We start from the raw sequence: 21,528 nt of genomic DNA on the forward strand, positions 1-21,528 counted from the left end.
CCCGGGCACACCGCACACCCCGCGCTCCCCCGCAGCCACCCGCGGCCCCGCCATGCGCTGAGCGGAGCCGCGGCCCCGCCAGCTCCCAGCGCCGCTGATCCCGCCCGCCCGCGGCGTGGGGACGGCCGCCGGGCGCGGTCGCGGCGCGGAGCCGGATCCCCGCGGGGGAGAGGTGCAGCAGCCCGCGGAGGCCGGCGGGCGGACAGGAGGCTGAGACAGCCGGACAGGCAGGCAGGCAGGCAGTAGGAAGGAGGCGAGGGACGATTTGGACATGCTCATTCTCGGGCGCTTGGTTGCCTGCATCCAGCTCATCTGTATCCTCAGAGTGGGTGAGTGATCTCTGCATGAATTCATCTTCGGGCTTCGGAACGACTTTTCTCCCCGGGATCCGGTGGGTTTTGGTCTCTCTGATCCCTTTTACTTAGATATGCAGGCGCAGCCCGTGCCGGTTCCACACCGCGAAAACACGCTGTCGGCACCACGGGTGGGAGCGTTTCTCCTACCCCTTTTACCTCAGCCGCCGGGCTCCGAGGATGCGCGGTACCCCGCGCCACCGCCGGCACTGGCGGGCTGCTCCGAGCGGGATTCGCCAGCCCACCTTGCCTCTGCTCCCCCAGCGTGCCCCGCCGAGCCCTCGCAGGGGTCTGGCCCCTCTGGGCTGCCTGCACCCGCGGGGGAGGGACCGGGTGTGCGCCGGTGACAGGGGGAGAGAGAAAATCCAAGCCCAGCAATGCTGATACCGAGCTTCTCTGGGAACGTGGGATGTGAGATGTTACTTTAAGGTCTCGCATGAACTGTTCCGAAGAGAAGGGGATGGTGCAAAATTTCACTTCAAAAAAGAACTCATTCTCTCTGAACGGGTAACGTCAATGGTCGCCCTAAACCATGCAAAATACGAGTCGTTCATTCACGTGGGACCCCCGCATACAGAATATGGATTCATATATAGATGTTAGTAGGACTGCTTACATAACCAAATTCGTTTTCAGCTCGTGTAGACCTATGCAACTGGAGTGCATCCGAAAAATCATGCAGTTCCCTGTTACATGATAAGATGGTTATTATAACCAGCGTGAGTCACTTAATGCTGTTAGAAGTGCTCTCTTCGGTACTTCATCAAATAAACACTAGCAGCTTATGTGGAAAGGGTTTGCATCCTGTTGGATGATCGTTTTGAATTTATAAGCTCTTACCAAACAGATCACTATAAAATACCGGTTGGCTGCTTATATTTCAGCATGAGGAACTTGGGAGCTTCACCTTCTTGTGTATAAAACCAGTCTTACAATAGGTCTGCGGTGACAAAGTAGTCACTAACCTACATTTGTCACCCAATAGGTGGTGCTGCTTCTGAAACCATGCAGCTCTATAAACAAAGATCGGGGTTAGGTTTCACTCTCAATGAAAGCAATTTTGTACCAAGTTCTGCTAGTTAGAGAAAAGTAAATTTTTATTTTATGGGAAAAATATTTTTGCCTCTTTTCAGAAAATAGTGTGAAATGATTCAACTATAAGGTTGTTGAATATGACTGATCTTCGGTTAAAATGTATCATCTTTGTAAGGGCGTTAATTAAATTTTTAATGTCACTTTTAAACTAACCTATTCCTAAAATAGGGTGCTTACTCAAATTATCTTACTTCCAATAATTCTCTTATACTATGGCAAAGAATTGCCTGTTGTAAGACTTTTGATAAGTTTTAATAATGTATTTCTTCTCTTGACAACCTGTTTCCTAAAATCAGATGTACTCTCAAATCTGTTTAAAAGAAAAAAATTAGCAGGTGCTTTTACATGTGTGTAGAGGTATATGAAAAGGTTTGGGAACAGATCAAGTATACAATGATGTGATCGTAATATAATACAACTCAATTAAATTTTGGAAAGAATTTCCCTGTTCAGGTGATCCTATCATGCTGGAAGCAATGCAAGACAAATATAGCTTTTGTAACCTATTTTATTTGCTTGTTTTAAATAATTTAATCTAGCATCTTATTAGAAATAAGCTGGTTTTATGTAATGTAATGTTTAGGTACTTGTGCATATGTATGTTATATTCATGAATTTACAAGATCTGACAGGATGGGAAAAGGTTTTGTACTCATATATAAGGTATAAGTGCAGCTACTTTTTGTTTCTCTAGACTGATACACTGTTGTTTTCAAACCTGACCTGGAGAGGACCCTCTTTCCAGATGTGATGGATTGATTTGGTCTCAGTGGTGCAACATTCTGAAGACTCATGAGCTAGACTTCTCAGTGTTTTCAACAGTATGATTGTTTCCAAGAATGAATAACCTGTACAGGCTATTTGATTGACTTCATCAGATTTAATTTAAATATGTTCCTGTTTGATTACCTCTACAAAACTATGCTATAATCTGATAGCATTAGTTCATGGAAACAAATACTTAGAATCCTGCTATTATTTTCTTCTGTGCTTTTTGTTTGTTTGGGGTTTTTCATAAAATATAAAATAAATTATTGCATATCACCAATGTATGGTTCCAAGGCTTTGGTGACAGGGAAGAACTGGATGGGACTGTCTGGCTCTTACCATTAAATACTTCTTGTGCAGAAGAAACTAGACCCAGGGCTCTGTGAATGGATTGTTGCTGGAGAGCATGGTAATCTGCCTTTACATTGTGGAGCTTATGCTTATTAGTGTGAGTCTAGGTAAACATGTAGATCCCAGCTTCATTTGCTTGTAGTTTCAAAAAATGTTGAGTCCTTAGCTGGTCTGCTATAGGGCTTGATAAGTGGTCCCTCGTAGGGAATCTGACTGGGAGATTTGCTGTTGACATTGGGACATTCATCAGGGAAGTCTGTCTCACATGTGTCTGAATAAAGGCAGCCAAGTTACCCTCACTGAGGAATAAACTGTTAGAGCAGATGGAGGCAAAAAGTTCTTCTGGGAATGACAAGACAGTGACAGTTCATTCTTCACCTTATTAAAGAAATGCTTAGGAGCTTAATTCTAGTATCCCTGCTGAGTTATGAGCACCTATCCTCACAGTGTTACTGAAGCCAAATAACATGATTACATCAAGTACTGATGTAATTATTTATGGAGCAGGGTATTATCTGAGTACTCTCAGTGAGAGCCATCCAGTGAAGTTCAATGAAACCTCTAGAGTGAGATGCTATTCAGTCACAAGTAAGAGCTCATAAGAAATCCTGTGCAATTGTTTGTGAACACTACTGTGTGCTTAGAGATTTCCTATTAAGTTCTTTCTTTTACTGAGATTAAAGGGAAAAAGAAAAAACAACCCAACCCTAGATGGGCAATTCACTCTTTTTTTTTCATTTTTATTTTAAATGAAAAATTTATGAACCTGTAATCTTCAGCCTGAATATATCTCACACTGAAGATACTCTTTGAAAATCTGCCCTGGCTTACTGATGTGTTCCATGTAACCTGAAAGTCAATGAGTTGTGCCCTTTTTGGCCTTTTGTTGCATTGTTCCTATGGAAATAATATCTGGAGCTTTTTCAGTAAGTAGACTATTTACAAATCTGTGTAGGCAAGAAAATTTTCATAGAAAAAGGAATGTATTTTTAACAAATTACACTGTAATTGTGGTTAAATTTGAGTCAAAGAAGTGTAAATATTTAGGCAAGAGTTAAAAATATTCCATGCTCTCACTGGCAAAATGTATTCGTAGCTTCCCCAAATAAAGTAAAAAGTGTCTCTAGAATTAGCTAATCTGTATCCTACTGCTGTCACCGTCTGGCCTCAACCAAGGTTTTGCCTTTCAAAATGCAACTCATTAATCTATGAATTACTTAATTAGTTGTGTCTCAGTTTAATTTCTCACTATCTAGAAAAGATGTCTCATTTTTAGTTTGTTTCTGGCATTCCTGTGCCATGACTTTTTTTGCCCAAAGGTGGTAATAGTTCCCTAAATATTCTTATTTTTCTTATACAGCTGATATCAGGACAGTATTTCCAAGATATCAGGCAGCATGCACCTCACTATCAACATGAAAGCAACTTCTCTGTGCCTTTTACTGGATGGTCACAACTAAAAAATATGAGAATCTAAAGCAGAGCACCTGTTTGGCTTCCTAAATCCAATCACACTTTGTGTTCACTCTCATGTCCACATGTTTAGACTCAGTAAGCCCTTAGGCTGTTAAAGGACTGTGGGATCAGATCCTTCTTTTTTGCACTGACCTCTTATTTTGACAATGTTTTTGTAGGCCAGTTATTTGGCACACTTCTAACTGACTTACATCACAGTAATATTAATGTAGACTACTTCTAATGCTTTGGTACACTTTATGTCTAAGATTATATGATCCTATGGATGATGATACATAGCTCGTATGGAGAAATTTAATCCTGTCATATCTGAAACATTAGAGCTAAATCAAAAAATTTTAGAACTGATTTATTTTCTACTTTAACCATCTATATTATGGCCATATATATGTTATGCATTTTTGTACCATAGGGATTTATAGATATCAAAATCTATATATACAGTATGGATTTATTTTAAGTTCAAATACTAACAGGTATGAAAAGTGACGAAATGAATGATATTTTAAAATTAATGGCAGTATAACCAAATATTTACTCAGCACACTAGTCATATGTAGGAGATATCTAAAATAGTTATGTAGTTTTCAACATTGAGTCAATTCCATATTTAAGGAGATTTCTCTTAATTGCATTTGGCCTTACTTCATCTCTGAATTTACCCTTTTATCTGGATTCCTGTAGAGAAAAAATATATAAAAATAAGATGGCAATTTGAAAATATTATCATTATAATCCGTATTGTAAATTAGGGTTATAATAATAATAATTATTAACAATAAATTGTTAATTTATGAAAATAGGCACTTGCCCATTTCTTAAGAAGGCTATTTCCTAGATCTTAAGTGCTCATCATTTAAGTGGCCACTTCCCACTATGAGATCTCTAATTAGGAATTTAAGGGTGAACAGATTCTGTTCTTTCCCTGACAATTTCAATTCCTCTTCAAATGTGCAGTGCTTCTCAGTATTCCCCGTAGGGCCTGGAAGTCTGTGGCAGTTCCGGAGCCCCCAGCTCCCATTTAACAGCTCAGTTCTCACAGCTTCTTGCACCATTTATGTGGCTTTCCTGTACAAGACATCCTTTGGCTATTCAATAAGCTTCTTTTCCCATAAAGACAAAAGTTACCTTTTTGAATACATGTCAAGCCTTCTGTATTAGAAAGATGAATCTACAGGAAGACAAGGACTTACAGTATTAAATAAACAAGATCCACTAAATGAAAGATAGCAAATATTTCAAAGAGGCTGGGACTATAAATGAAACTTGGCTCCTGCAGGTTGTTGAGGAACTATTGGCGGCAGAATACTTTTGTAGGAAGGTATGGTGCAGGTTGCTTCTTGAATACAAATTACTGATGTTGACCCATTCAGTCTTGAGGCTAAACTGGAAATAACTGGAAATTTTGGAAATGATGTGAGGGTGTGTTTGCCTCACTGGCTGGTAATTATGGCACTATCTGATAGAGGTGAAATAATAGACTTTTTAAGTAAAGCAGACCCTGTGTGAAAGTGTCAGATTATTCTAGATGAGGCATGACTCTCAAAAGCTCCTGTTGCCTTCTACATCTTGCCCATAGTTGACTTTGGTTTTCTTTCATCCACTGGAAGTAGCTATATTTCACCCTACAAATCAGTATTTTTCATTACTATTTGAAGACCCCAGGAGCTATTGTTTGACTTAATTTCAGAAATCATTATTGTGGTGAAAGTCACAAGGATGATGAAAAGTACTGTCCTACAAGTGATGAGGAATGCTCGGCAATGGAAATAGGATGTGTGTGAAACTTAGGTGTCTGAACCCAAAATTTTAGTCAAAAGGCTCCCTGACACAACTCATACCTTGATGGCTTCCAGGGAAGTTTTCAGGCAGCTATAATTTCTCTCCTGCATGTGCCTTACCTGACCTCATTGTCTGCATCTCAGTGCCTCTTTAACTCCCAAGTTTCATTGGATCCAAATGGAAATGACGTCTCAGATGACTTTCCTGAGCCTTAAGTCAGTATGGCTTCCCTATGCTGACAGAATCAGGTGTCTTGATCTGGCTGCTGCTACTTCTCTTCAGGACAAAGGACAAGGTGAGGGCTGTGCCACCTTCTCATGTTGTAGCCCAGCCACTGAAGCCTTTTACCCAGACAGTCTAGAGAAAAGGCCTGATCTTATATAAAGGGATTTGAACCTACATCTTCTGTCTCCAAGCATTAGGTTTTTTCAAGTGAGAAGATTTTTCACACTTCTTGTGTAATATGAAGCAATTTAACTTTTTTTTTTTTAATTTAAAAAAAAAAAAAATAATTAGAGGATTCTGGGCAAAATCTTGGGGTTTAGAGGGTTGCTAAGCAGTTGGAAACCACGTCTATTTCAGGAATTTTTGGGGCTGGAAATGGAATCTGGGAGAGTTTGCAAGAAAATTTTCTAGCATATAGGTTTGTCTTTTTCTCACTGTTCCTTAAGCATCCACTTCAGGCTTTTGAAGCAGGGATTCTGAATTACTACAATGCTACAGCAAGATAGGAAATATGAGTTCTTTTGCCTGCTCCTACTCAGTATTTCATTATCTACTTGCTGGATACAATGCATAAATCACTACTCCTGCCTTTTCTCTGATTGTGCTCTAAGAGAGATCAGATTTTGCTTGTTTCTTTAATAGTTCTGCATACTTTAAAGGGAGCTCTGGGCTGCACTTCTTAAAGACTAACCTCTCAAAGGTGGGCAAAGCTCAAATGTTTTTCCACCAGGTTAGCATTTTACGTTGGCTGTCCTGGTCAGCTGAGTTCCATTTGGGCTAGCTCAGCTGCTTAGATCACCTAAAGGCAGTGGGGCAGCCTGAACACTGGGGCCCTGGAGCTTGCCGCTCTTGCCTGGCAGGTGGGTAATTCTCCTAAAGCCATCTTGCACTTGAATTTTTTTCTAAGTCAAGACTATTGAATACATCTTTTGCACCACGGTTTCAGATTTAGCAGCTAAAAAATAGGCTAGATGTGATTTGGCTACTTGCTGTAAAGAAAGCACTATTTCCTTGTCTAGATTTTTACAGCATCCAGTTAGATGTACAAGGTGACATGTTCTGTTTTTTTTACTATCCTTTATGTTTTGCTAAATATAAAAAATGTACTTACTTTGAAATTTTCTCTGTAATATTGAAATATTAAAGATCCTAATGTGCATGTAGCACTCAGCAACTTATATTTCTATACGAAGCTACTAGGACTTGTCACCTGACCGGTGGAAGATTTCATTAGGAGGTTTTGGGAGTACTGTATCAATAATTTGGCTGGGAATTGTCTTTCTCATTGCCAAAAAACTTCTGCTAAAGATTGGATTACCTGAAGGCTGAAATATAAAGTAGGTAACATTTGAAAAGTTATCCATCCTCACTGCCTCATTTATCTGTTTGCTGACATAGGGTAAGAGTAAAGCAGGGAAGAGGTGGTTAGACAGTGACATCGGAAGGGCAAAATAAGAGACATCCAGAGTACTTTTACTGTGTTAAAATCATGTTACAAAAAATTGGTCTTCAAAATCCTATAAATTAAGAATGTTGCATAAAAATAAATCACATCAAACATATCTTAGTGAAGGACATGGTTTTATAAATTCTGTAACAGAGTGAGACAAAGAATTCCTGACTCACTTAAAATTTTCTTGGAAGTCATGGTAAGTTCTTTCATCAGAACAGATTTTTTTTTTTTTTTAAATAAGCTATCCAGGCCAAATGAAATATTTTCCCAAAGAAAATGGAAGGATTTGTTGAATTCATTGAGCTTTAGACTGGTTTTTATCATAATTCTTCAGAATACATTTTTCCAAAAATAATGCCATTTTTCGAAGCTGTCAAATCCTTAAAAAAGATAAATTTGTAATATTCTGCAGGGACAGCATATACCAAAGAAACTGAAAGCTTTTTGAAAGCTAGAGCAAATATTTTGAGGAAAAATGAAGCCTTTAAAATCAGCATTTAAAAAAAAAGACTTGATTTTTCCATTGCTTTATGTGCTGAACTCCATGATTTCAGCAGAAGTTCCCAAAAAGAAAAACATCTGCTTGCTGAGACTAAATAGCTAATGATCAGAGTTAACAGCTGGCTTTATAAAAGGGACCTAATATTACTCTGGGCAATTTTTCTTCTGGCTCCATCCCCAAACTGACCAACTGTGATTGATCTATTTCCAGACATTTAGAAAAGTCATTTCATTTCAAGTGTATGCCAGTTATTTCTGTCAGTACCTTTTGGAAGTCTTATTCTGATAGGTATGTCTAAGTATGATAACTAACAAATTTTTCAGGCTGAGACTTTCTGGGAGGCCCAGGAGCCTTCTTCCAGCTTCTTGGAGCACTCCAGTTAGGTGTCTGTGAAATGTCATGCCAAATAGTGCACTTGCCACACAAGTCATCCACCTATCATTTGCACAGAGTTTAGGGAGAGTCTCGTGTGATCTGTGCCTACCTCTTTCTTTATGTCTTTGAGTTTTGGTCACTACCTTTGCATGTCATGTATCTTGCAATGTTGAAGAAAAAACTTTGTGTTGTTTTTTGGGTTTTTTCTAACATACTTTAGGTTTGTGTTAAAAAAAAAAAACAACAAAAACAAACAAACAAACAAAAAAAACTAGGAGAAAAAGTTCCAGAAGATCTGCATAAGTTTTAAGATAGCACCAACACAATCCCAAATGAATATAAACTGGCAATGTGAAAATTTATAGTGAAAATTCAAAGAAGGTTCCTAGTCATGGGAGCGGACAAACAGGGATGTGGCACGGCAGTTTGCACAGTTCACGCAGGCAGGGAAAGCAGGCAGGGTTGCATGTTTCCTCCTGCTAGTGGGGTTTTTAGTTTGTTGTGTTTTTGTTGGTTGGTTTTGGGCTTTTTTGTTAGTAATGGTTTTCACACGATCAAAAACTGCATGCAGTAGAAGTGTATTTAGCCAAATAGAACCCTCCAAAAAGGATGAGTCTGTCCAGACCCAGTCCTGTGCGGAGTGTTTGAGCTTATCTGTGGTACCAGGGGGCATTGCAGAAGAAGCCTGCCTGCGGTGTGAACAGCTGAATGATCTCCTTTTGCTGGTGCCTGAGCTTAGGGAGGAAGTTGGAAGACTAAGGAGTATTAGGGAAAGTGAAAGGGAAATAGATTGGTGGAGTTCTGCCCTTTCATCCTTGAGGGAGGCTCAGCAGAAGCCAGAGGACTCCCATGCCTCCCACTGTCAGGCAATAGGAGAACACCTGGTGGACGAAGGGGAGTGGAAATGGGTCCGTGCTCAGAGAGGTAATAAAAGCTCCTCCCAACCCCCATCACCTACCCGGGTGGCACTTGAGAATAGGTATGAGGCCCTGGATCTAGAGGCTCAGCCAGAGGATGTAGAAGGAAATGATCTGCCCAGTGGGCCTCCCAATTGTGCTTCATCTCTAGGATGGATCACCACCTCTGACATTAAAAGGAAAAGAAGGGTGATCATAGTGAGTGACACCCTTCTGAGGGGAACAGAGGGCCCCATATTTCAACTGGGTCCATCCCACAGGGAGGTCTGTTGCCTCCCTGGGGCCTGGATGTGGAATGTCACCAAGAGACTCCCTGGGCTGATTCAGCCCTGTGATTATTACCCACTGCTGATACTCCAGGCTGGCAGTGATGAGATTGAAAACAGGACAATTAAAAGGGGCTTCTGGGCACTGGGTCAAGTGCTTGATAGGGCAGGAGCACAGGTAGTGTTCTGCTCAGTGCCTTTGGTGGCAGAGAAAAGTGATGAAGGGAATAGGACAGCCCATATTATTAAAAAGTGGCTCAAGGGTTGGTGTCATCAGCAGAATTTTGGGTTCTTTGATCATGGGGCAACTTTTATGGTACCTGCTGGAACTGGATGGGCTACATCTCTCTGTTAAGGGCAGAAGGATTTTAGCTCATGAACTGGCAGAACTCATTGAGAGGGCTTTAAACGAGGTTTGAAGGGGGAAGGGGATACAGCTGCACTGTCTGGAAGCAGGCCCAAGGATGATAAATCCGATTTAGTGGTGAAATTAGCAGCCCAGCTGAGGTGCATGTATACCAATGCACACAGCATGGGTAGTGAACAAGAAGAGCTGGAGGCCATGGTGCTACACCAAAGCTGTGCTGTAGTCGCCATCACGGGAACATGGTGGGATGATTCAAATAGCTGGAACGCTGCACTGGATGGCTACAAGCTCTTCAGAAGAGACAGGAAAGGGAGAAGTAGAAGGGTATCCCTTTATATTAGGGAGGCTTTTGATGCCATGGGTATTGAAACTAAAGACAATGAAGTTGAATGCCTGTGGATAAGAATTAAGGGGAGGGCCAGCAAGGCTGACATTATCCTACTGGGGGTCTGTTATCATCCACCCAACCAGGAGGAAGAGCTAGAGCACTTATTCTGCAAGCAGCTGGAGAATGTTTCAGGATCACCAGCCCTGGTTCTTGTAGGTGTCTTTAACCAACCTAGCAGACATCTGCTGGGAGCTTAACACAGCAGAAAAGAGGCAGTCCTGGAAGTTCTTATAGTGTATGGAGGACAACTTTTTGTCACAGCTGGTGGGCTCTCCTTGACTGGTTTCTGCACCCCTTTTGAAGTGTAATTCTTACATACCTGATGCAATTCTTTTTCCGTGTTTGTTCCTCCTTCTTTATTTGGAATGAAGAGAAAGGGATTTGTATTTTGCTTACTACTTTCTCTGTATGGTAAAAAAATCAAACATAAACCAATATGTATTAGAAGTAACCAAACATTGGGTAAAAAATGTAAATTCCTTATTTTGTTTCTCTGTGACTTATTTTCTGCACTGTTGCCTAATCAGTTTCAAAGGTTTAGTTTTCATTACATCTTGATGAGAGACAGAGAAGATTTCTGTGTCTAGAAGTTATATATGTATTTGACCAGGGGTCAAGACAGTATTACATTCAACGAAATTCATTCAGGAATACTTAGACTAGAAATTATTCCTTTAAGCCATTAGTGAAAAATACATCCATGAAAAAGTCCTGAGGATTATGCAAAGATATCCTTTAATCTGTGTCTTTTTTCAGTATTTTCTGGGTTTTTGCTATCCTCTGTGGGATTTGTAATGCATGAATCAGCAGACAAAGTATGGTTCCATGCATCAGTAGTCATCTCTGTCTGTATGGGAAGTACCAAACTTTTTGTGTGAGTGATAAGACTGTGACACAAAATCTTCTAAAGATTTGCCTGAGCAGTGACTGTACTCATGAAAACAGGGGTTTAGATTAGATATTAAAAAAAAAGTCTTCACTGAAAGGGTGGTCAGGCATTGAAACAGGCTGTGGAGTCACTGTTCCTGGAAGTGTTGAAAAAAAACGTGGAAGTGGCACTAGGGGATATGGTAAAGTGATGGACCTCATGATTGGGGTTGATCAGCTTGGTCTTTTCCAACCTTAAAGATTCTATGGTTCTGTGAAAAATGGCCGCAAGAACAGATATACCCTATTTTTAGGAATATGTGTGAATCTTATATGATCCGATTAGCTTTTGCAACTATATAAGTATTTACTGTAGGAAAAGAGATTCATTATAGTAAAACATATTGTAAGTGCAATTTAGAACAGATTAAAAATATCCTTATTGCCCTGCTGAATGGAGGAAGACAGGTTCAGCTAAATCTGGTGAAGTTAAAAAGGCACTGATGTAAAACAAATAGTTTCAGGTTACATGCAGTCAAGTGAAATTATATATGGAACAACCAGAAAATCAAGTCCTGTTTTTGGTGAATGAGGTGAATATAAGTTAATCAGCTTCTTCTAATATGATCTACATATTCTATCATGATTTTAAAGAGTGCATTTGAACAAAACTGTAATACAGGTTTTTATGGTTTGCTTCATTAGTTAAATAATTCCTTGGATGTGCAAGAGCTTTTCAAAACCCTGAAATCTTCAGTTCACTTGAAAGCAAGAGGAAATTCAAGCTACTCTGAGTATGATTAAATCAAAGAGGTTTTATAATTTTTCAGTGGAACTCAAAATGCTGGGTGTGCATAGACTGGGACTCACAGCAGCCAGCATGCCCTGTACTGGGACATGCAAGCTTGGCTGACAAAATAAAGATCAGTGTAGATAATAAAACTGCTGTGTGTGTGAGCAGCAAATCCCAAGCAGAAAATCCCTGGTCTCCTCCTTCTGTTGTGGCTCCATACCATCTCCCCCTACTACACCCCCACAACACTGTCACTCTGTGGCTGCAGTAGGGATCTCTCTACTGGGATGGACACAAATGTGTGTTTGGCAGCCTGGACTGCTGGCAGGGCTGCTCTGTCTGCAATGGGCAGTGGGCAAGAAAATATGTTCTTTAGCTTGGTTTAAATCCTTGGGTGAGCAGTTGGCCTATGCTGGGTTATGTCTGTCATAAAAGGAGTAATACATGGGATTCCAGTCCCTGTCATATTTCTGTCTTTTATCTAGCTGCTATCCAGTGTAAAAGCCAACAGGATTTATATTCTCTCCTGTAGTTTTGAAACCTGACAAAGAATGCTGCTGTATCTCCTGGTCAGGTGCTCAGTCTGGTGCTTATCTAGGTCTTCTAGGCACCTCTGAATAGTCACCTGCTTACCATGAGCCCATGAAGTCTCTGCATCTTTCAGTCTTGGACCAATTGCTGATTTTGATGTGTTGCAGAAGGTGAACCAGTTAGATACAAAAGTGCAGAAGAGAATGATACAGCTACACACTCTCCCAGAAGAGTGTGTAGCTGTATCATTAGTCTGTGTAAGAAATCTTTTGCATTTGCATCACCCCTCTTGGAAGAGCAGGAGGTTTTCTGCCACAGGCAGGTACGGCAACTGAATGAACAAGTGCAGCAGTGCCCTGGAAGAAAATACAGCGTTTGCTCCTTTTAGTAGCAAATCGGATGCTTTCAATGGCAGAGACAACAGATGCATTTCCCTGGTGAGTCACTGAGCTACCCTAAAGCCCCTCATTTCCAAGGCTTTTGGCTGAGGTCAAGTATATTATGCTGCTTCCAGTACAGTCAAAACCTTAAAGGCTTAGTCAAACCTATAATTAATTAATGCTTGTGTTAGACTTAGAAGATATCTCACTAGATGAGCACTAAGTCTGTTGCTAATGATTTTAAATCTATGAAGTGACTTCCTAAAACCCTTTGAAATAGGCAATTATAATATTCTGTCTTACATGGGAAAGCTTTGATCACTCCAGAGCAGGAAATAAATTCATGCCTTAAACTGGATAGATACAGTGACAGAACAGCAGCAAACTGTGAAATACAGTGGTGTGGCAGAGAGCCAGAGGAAGATTTGCTGTTGCTCCCTCCAAAACTCAATTTGAAGTCATTTCAGTACTTCTGTGTTGCATAAAGACTATGAAAGTCCTAGGAGGTCTGCAGTTGCACGTGCTTACAGTCTGAAGATAAGACTTAACTGAAGAATTTTTGCTTTCATGTCTTGTTCAGTTCTGTTGGGGTTTTTTAATTCCTGTGCAACTACAAGGTTACATTCTGACACAACTCTAGAAGTGAACCTAATGAAAATCTGACTTGCTCTGTCACAGGTACTAAAATGTGATTAAAAAAAAAAAAAGGTGTTAAATATATTTGAAAGCCTATTGTTTTCTGTTCAACGGTAGGGATACTTTGCAGAGAAACTCCAAGATCCAGTCTGGAAGCTTCATTTTTGCTGTAGTATTTTCTGAAAAGAAAACATGTGAAGCTATCTTCTGTGCTTGACTAATGCTTGTTGTGTGTGTAGCAATGCCATCCACCAAACAGTTTCCCTAACTTATTCAATTTTTAATGAGATCATTAAAACTAAGAAGGTTTTTAGGTATAAAGCAGTCTGGTATTTGCTTGTAAACTTTCTAATCTCCCTCAAATAACTTTCAGTTATTAATGTGTAGAAGAGAGAAAATAAGAACATTTTAGGAAAATAAACATGCATTCTAAAAAGACTCTGCTTTTAAGGATGTCTGGAGTCTTTTTAAGCTACTCTGGTGCTGTCGCCTGCATATAATATGCTTCCATTGGAGGCACCTTCAAAACATTTTACTTTTGTTAATTGCATAATAAATTCTCCCTAGTAGCTGTTTGATTAAGTGAAAAATACTACAAGATGCTTCTTGAAGGAGCAAATATTATTGTAATGGTTTTATATCACAATAAAAGAAAGTTACATACAAGCAAAATGAGGAGGAAAAGGTCTCTCTCTAATTGTCCATAAGCTTTCCACTGAGGGATTAAATGTTAGCACTGTGCCTATTGATGTAGTACTAGTACACTTCAGAAATGTTACAAACATTTGGGAAATTTAAAACTGGTTATTAAAAATACAGCCATTTAAAATATACAATGTATTTATTTCATTGCATGCACAGATGAATCCTTAAACTGGGTTTTTACATGGGTTGGATATTTATACAAATATGAGATCTCAGGTTAAGCTGACATGTGGAGATGCTGTATAAACAGTGAATTGCTACCATTTATTATTTATGTATTATTGCGCATCTGTCAGTGACCAGGGTTTCATTGCATAAGGTACCATATGAATGCAGAGCAGGAATATGACACTTACTCTAAGGAATTTAGAAATAAAATAACATACAGAAAGAGAAACTGAGAGGACAGAGAAAATGGGTGTTACTGCTAAGAAAAAGTAATATACTAGTATAGAAGCAGTTGAGTTGGTGAAGCAGCAATTTGTCATCTTTTCTAGCTGTTCCTATGAGAACCACTTTTCAATGGGTATTGAAAGGGTCTTTCTCAGTTCTACATCTGTAAGATAGAGGTAGTAATACTTTACTCAAAGGTGTTTTGTGTGAACAGGAGGATGTTCACATTTCTGAAGCTCTTTCAAGAGTGAAAAGGTTGGCTCGAAGTCGTAGGCTATAGGGCAGTGTCCCACTGTGAGGAGGTTGTGCAGGGAGCCTTTGCAGCCTCTGAGGACTCAAGGCATGTGTGAAGGCAGCTCTGTTTGCAGTTCCCTGGAGTCCCTGGTGCAGCCCTTGGATGCTGTGTCAGCCCCAGGCAACACTTTGAGGTGAGGAGAAGCATTCACTTGGAGACCTACTGTATCCTGATGGTTTAATAGGAAGCTGAAGATCCTGAGACCTTGGAAATGGACCTGGCAGTATCAACTAGAGCATGTCATTTTACCTTCTTTGCTTTTTTGGTTTCTGCAAAGCTGAGATGGTATACCCATACTTTCTGATATTGGTTCAGGAACAAAAGTCCTGCACATATACGAGGTGCAGATGTAGTACAGTGCACATGGGCATGTGAGCAGCCAAGGTGTGCTGCTTTGGGTGAAAAAGGGAGCCCTTTCAGCCTGTGCTCAGCCTTCCAAATGGTGTATGACTTCTCTCAGGGGAGACTGCATGAACATTTACAGCTGAAAAAATGAATCAAACCAGCTGATCTGAACATTTATCTTGTGGTGGATTGTCTCTGAACATAATTCTAAATGGGGGTTCTCACCCTGTGTGACCCACTCCTACCCAGAAACTGTGGGTTACAACAAGATCTCATACCTCATGGTCCCTGAATGGAGACATGTGGGAATATCAGGTAGGCATTAGGTGTGTAAAACAAAGCTCTAGCATCTCACAAAAACAACAATTATATTGAATGGGGATACCACTGATGTTATTTTATCAATTGTTGTTCATTTAGTGTGCATATGAAGTGTGGTAGTACAGTCATAACACATCGAAAAGTTGGGTTTTCCTCATGTGGAGCAGTCAGTAAAGCTTGGGTCCATGTGTCATGTTTGACAGTAGTAAAAAGAATGATACTATTTATCCTGTGTCATTTTTCTTCACATATCATTGTTCATTCTAAAAACGTAGCATGTGAGCACAGGCATAGAGGTGGTGGTTGAAATTTGCCATTTCAGTTCCACAAGGTCTTGCAACACACATTTTCTAGAGGGTCGCTGGTGCTGAATGGATGGGTGCAGCTTTTCACTCTTATGCCCTCATACTGCCTCTTCATGGGTCACCCTGCATGCTTCTGTGTTTGCTGCCAGTTACCACGCTGCAGTGTCCTGACACATTCCTGACTGCAGTTCTGACTTCAGGGAGGTGATGCTCTGTATCCATTTGTTACTTGTACTTCAGAAATAAATGTTGACTGCTAAGTTGTGACCACAAGGCCAAGTACTGACAAGGACAAAAGTTTTAAACACAGGTGCAGGGGATAAAAACCTTCATTTCTTTGTATTCTCTCTTTAAAAAAATGGAATATGTTTAAAAATGAATTGAAGGACTATTCCAGATTTCTGGTGTCTTCTGGAAAATGATAATTTATGAGGGGAAAATCAGTAAGAAAAGTGGTGGGCCCTACTAACAAGAAGAAGAGACTTAATGGTAGTTTCCAGAGTCTTTACTCTAGAGTTCATAGAAATCCCAGAGAGACGGAGACTAAATGAAAGAAAAGAGCAGCAAAAGAAAAAAAAAAAAAATAAAAAAAGGGAGAAACAGGAAGAAGGGAGGGAGAAAGGAAGGAAGAGCAGCAGTGATGTGTTTGGGGAAGGAAGAGACACCACCCCCTGCCCACTTACCCACACTTCCACACTGCCTTGGCCTTTGAGGGTGGCCTTCAGCCCCTCCTCTCTTCTCCCTCCTCATAGGGAACCCTGTGCACTCCCCTTCTCTGTTTCCCTGAAAACTCAGCTTTGGAGCTTGACATAATTTCTAAAGAACTTTCCCAGGACAGTAACTGTAAACATAGAGATGTGTACATTCTTTCTGATACACATCTCTTGATAGACATCTCTCACGGCCAGTGCGGTTGGGAAGGTGCTATCCTGACTATCCAATCCTTGGCCACGGTCAGAAACCTATAAATTCTGGGAGAGAAGAAATAAAGTTCGCTCTTTCCTTCATCATATCTTGAGCTACATCCGTGTGACTTATTTCATGTCCAACAGCGACATTTCTCCTCCTCCTTTTTTTCAGCCCCACATCTGGATAAGAACCAGATTCCCTTCAGAAAATCCTACTCTTCTAGAAGCATGAACAGTTCTTTTCTGAGGGTAGGAGGGAGTACTGCAAAGCAAATTTGGGTAATTGTCACTCACTGCCTGTGGCGAGCATCCATATCATATGAGATTATCATATAAATTCTATTTATACAATATGTGCAGTCTCAATGCAGCTTAGTTTTCTGTGGATTTGTTGGCTATATTACAAGTAAATTATTATAATAGTTATTAAAAAGTGAGTGTTGACAGTGCTTTTCAGGCTGTAATGACCACTGTAACCTAAAAACCTCCAAGGAGCTTTATTGTTTTCAAAAGAGAAATGTGTGTTCTTAGGCTGAAAGGTAATTTGGTTGGAATAATACATTTAATTTATAATGAATACATCCCAAATTAATGCTGCCTCCTTGAACATTATGCAAACCCAGGATTTGAGGGTAAAGCTCACTGCTCCTAAACAGGGCACACTGCCTCTATGGACAGGACATAGGTGTGTGTTACAGATTAAACAGGGACTGCTGGTTTTCACCAAAATGAACAGACCTTTGCTAGTAACTCTTTGTGAAGGAATATTTGAAGGAGAGTTAAAAGCCTTGGACTAGTAAGGATCACGCTGGGAAGAGTTTTAGTGTGCAACAGGAAACAGGCTGGCATGGCAGTGAGTTCTATAAGTTTAAATTTTAACAGGGAAACAATATTTAGAAAGAAGTTTCAGCTAAATTTCACAATTATTTTAATTGGAGAAAACAGCTCTAAATTGTTTTTTGATGCAATAACTATAATGAATGCTATTTTAAGAATCCACCCAAGGCTCTAGTCATGAAAGAACATGTGCTTGACTGGGTTGCATTCACTCTATAAAATAAAACTGATGTTCTCCTTGCAGGTTTAAAGAGAAAATTTCCATTATTTTCCTCCATGCCAGAATTCCATGATGGCTGTGATGAGTATCCTAGTTTTCCATGGAAAAAAAATCAAAAGAGACACAAGCTGTAATTACCTATGGAAAAACAAAATAAATAAAGAAATTGGCAGGAGAAAAGGTGTACTAGTGCAAATCTTGACCAAAAAAACTTCATCTTCTCAGTTCTAAAGTGTGTCCATAACATTTTTGATGTACATCTACTAGGTGTTACTATTTTCTGATATGCATTGTACAACAAACAAGTTTCTAAGAGCAGGGCAAGATGGGTGTGTTGTGATTTAACACCAGCCAGCACTAAGCCCCATGCAGCCACTTGCTCACTCCCCATCAGCAGGAGCATGGAGAGAATCAGAAGGATAAAAGAAAACTCATGGGTTGAGATAAAGCCAGATTGGTAAGGAAAGCAAAAGCCTCACTCCCAAGCAAGGCTAAACAAGGAATTTCTCCCACCTTTCCCATGGGCAGGCAAATGTTCAGCTATCCCCAGGAGAGCAGGGCTCCATCACATGTAATGGTAACTTGGGAAAACAAATGCCATCACTCCAAACATTCCTCCTTCCTTTCTTCTTCCCTCCACTTCGTATACTGAGCATGATGTCATAGGGAATGTCCCTATGGTCATCTGGAATGTCTCTTTGGTCAGCTGGGATCATCTGCTCTGGCTGTGTCTCCTCCCAGCTTCCCATGCACCCCCAAATCCCTTACAAGCCTGGCATAGTGGAGGGGGCCTTGGCTCAGTGCAAGCCCTGTCCAGCAACAACAAAAACACCTCTCTATTATCACCCCTGTGTTCAGCACAAATCCAAAACACAGCCCCAAGCCAACCACTGTGAAGAAAATTAATTCTACTCCAGCCAAAACCAGGACATAGGGTAAGAACTAGTATTCAAGGGCTACTCCTGCATATAAGTGACTTGCATGCTCAGAGAGAAATTAGAAAGAAGTTAATTGCTGCAAATGACCATATAGCAAGCTCAATTTCAAGAAGAGGATTGATTCCAATTACAGATAATCATCTGCTTTCTTTGATGTAGGAAAAAAAGCCAAAACAAGCCAAATGGCCAAAAATGTGGAGTAGTCAGTGTCTGCATGAGAATGACCTATTCAGTATGCACCAGTGTAGCCTCTCAAGAACCATAAACATAGAAGTAGATATTAAGATACCAATAAAATAAAAAAAACCACCTTTTTTCCTACAGTTATATTCTGTCATTGCCTTTTCTTTGGGTGCAAATATGGAGTTCATAAGAAATCAGACACATTTTAGTGGACTAATAAAATTTGATCCTAATATAAATGTACTAGTATATTGCCTGTATAAGAGCAATGAGCCCATTGTTTTGGCAGTAAGCCAGACACTTCTGGATAAATTAAAATGCAATGCTTTCATCACTGCTTGATTTAGCAATTAGTTGACGTCAAACTAGGAAGCATGCACTAGGCAGAGTACAGAATGTGATTTCTCCATATTTATTTTCTAAACTCTTTTATTGCATATCTATATAGTAGGCAGAATTAATACTGATAGGATTTCCTCTATTTACTAAAAAAAAAAAAAAAAAAAAATAAAAAAATCCCTAGTCATGTTTAAGTGTTATTTTGCAGTTGTATTCAGCATAGATAAGATATTCCTTCATCCTAAATCTAATTATGACAAAATTAATAATGACAAGCTTTGAGAAAATGAGTGTGTGACAATTACTAAAAAAGTGGGTTAGATATGAGGGAGTTTGCTTTGTTGATGATGACAGGGCTCAGCCTATAAATCACCACTATAAGAGGAGTATGCTGAGAAAAGACAACCATAAAGATAGAGACTATAAACATAATGATGTAAATCAAATCTGAGATGTGGGCGGAGGCACAAATGTGTACATTTGAAAAGCAAAGCTTCGATTTGATACAAGAAAAAGGAAATGTTTGAGAACTGATCTGTAAGTTGTATCTGGCCTCAGAGAACAATTCATCCATCATTCAGTTAACTGCTGACACCTTGCTTTCCCTAGGGAGTTAATTTGATGGCAGCTGCCTGCCCTTAGCTGTCATTTTTATAGGAGCTGAGAAGCTTATTCCTACCACAGCTTTTTGTGCTCACCTGACACCCAGCATGCACACAAACAGGTGTCTGCCACTCTGGGACAGAGAGAGCTGCCAGCAGTGGACCAGAGAAATCAAGGTGGCCTCAAAGGAAGCTGTTGGTGAGCTCCCAAGGTGGCCCCAGGAGTGGGATCTGCATGCTTTGACAGCCACTGCCAGCACTGGTTCATCAGTGACACAGGAACGTGTCCTAGCAGCACATGAAGGTATGGGCCCCTGCACCAGGCTGGCCTTTGTGTGGTAAGTGTATGGGAACAGCTCATAAAGAGCAATTAAAACATTAGAAATCTGGAAATAGGTGCATGTAAAGGAAGAGTTGGCAGGAAGGTTAAATGGACAGCTTGAACTTTCAAACTGCAAAATAAAGCAAAATTAGCAGGAAAAATTAGGAATGAAAAGAAGGAAAGAAGAAAGAAAATAAGCTAGAAGTCAGCATAGTGAACTTTGTGTCCTATTCTGAATTAACAAAGAGCTTCTTTCAGAGGACTTCTGGGGTTTTTTTCCCAAAAGTTCTGAGATTTTTTTGTACTTTAAGCTTGACATGCTATGGTTTTGATTCAATTTTTTTCTGGAAAGAGAGATGAGAAACTTGTCCTGTTTTGGAAAGGTATGATAATTTTGTTTTGATCTTCAGCCCAGAAGCAAGTTTTACCAATGAAGAAATAAAAATGAGCAGATACACGCTCTCTGATCTTCTGCATGTTGGCCTCAGAAGTGAATTGGTTCAGGTATTTATAAAAAGCCCCAATCCTTTCATAATGCTACAATCTCCTGTGAAAGCCAAGATACATTTACATTAAACTTGGAATTTGCAGTAGAAGGCTAGACCATTGTTAGGTTGTTTTTGTTTTTTTCTAATCTCAGCTTTAAGATGTGTTTGATGCTGCAATGGGCCCTTTCCTCTGTTGTGCCTCAGAGAACAAGAAAAGGGAGAGTTAATGCTGATCCATATGTTTTAACCATTCAAGGACCAAAGATGCTCCTTTGGGATGAAAGCTGGAACTTCTTTTCTAATGCAGACTTTGATACAGTATCTATTTCTTGGTGAATTCAGTTACCTGTAATACATGCCTCCTGAGAACTTGAAAGAGGCACTGCTTGCACAAGTTGTATGTAGCCAAGCACACCCCCAAGAGCTGTGCCTTACTTTTCTAAAGAGAGCATTTACTTCCTGCTTCTTTCATATGCCAGTCTCTTAGAGTGGGTGGTGGATGGGGGAAGTTTAATTTCTCGTTTTCTTATTTTGCTTTGGTATACTTATGCAGGAACGTGTGCTTTGGAAAGGGACAGTACTCTTCACAAATTATATATAACTTCAAATAATCAATATTTGGAGCTTGGAAAATTTGCATTTCCTATAAATGAAACCATATATGATTTATATAATGCTTTTTCACAGAAAAGTTGTTAACTTTTTATGGAAAGACTTACTCTGATATAACTCCCTTGGAGCTTATGGCAAAAGTGAAGTTACAAATTAATGATATGTAGTACCAGAGAATATTGTGTGAAGT

At 39.9% G+C, this 21,528-nt stretch overlaps 1 protein-coding gene across 1 annotated transcript in view; it reads left to right on the top strand.

The window, feature by feature from the left end:
* The first annotated feature begins 271 nt into the window (after positions 1-271).
* Positions 272-21,528, top strand: part of LOC131572576 (receptor-type tyrosine-protein phosphatase zeta-like) — a 131,885-nt gene continuing 110,628 nt past the window's right edge. Inside the window, exon 1 of the mRNA XM_058825826.1 lies at positions 272-329. Within this exon, the coding sequence (XP_058681809.1) occupies positions 272-329 (58 nt within the window). The remainder of the gene's footprint in view (positions 330-21,528) is intronic.

Source organism: Poecile atricapillus, chromosome Z, assembly GCF_030490865.1.
Source record: "Poecile atricapillus isolate bPoeAtr1 chromosome Z, bPoeAtr1.hap1, whole genome shotgun sequence".
Classification (NCBI taxonomy): Eukaryota; Metazoa; Chordata; class Aves; order Passeriformes; family Paridae; genus Poecile; species Poecile atricapillus.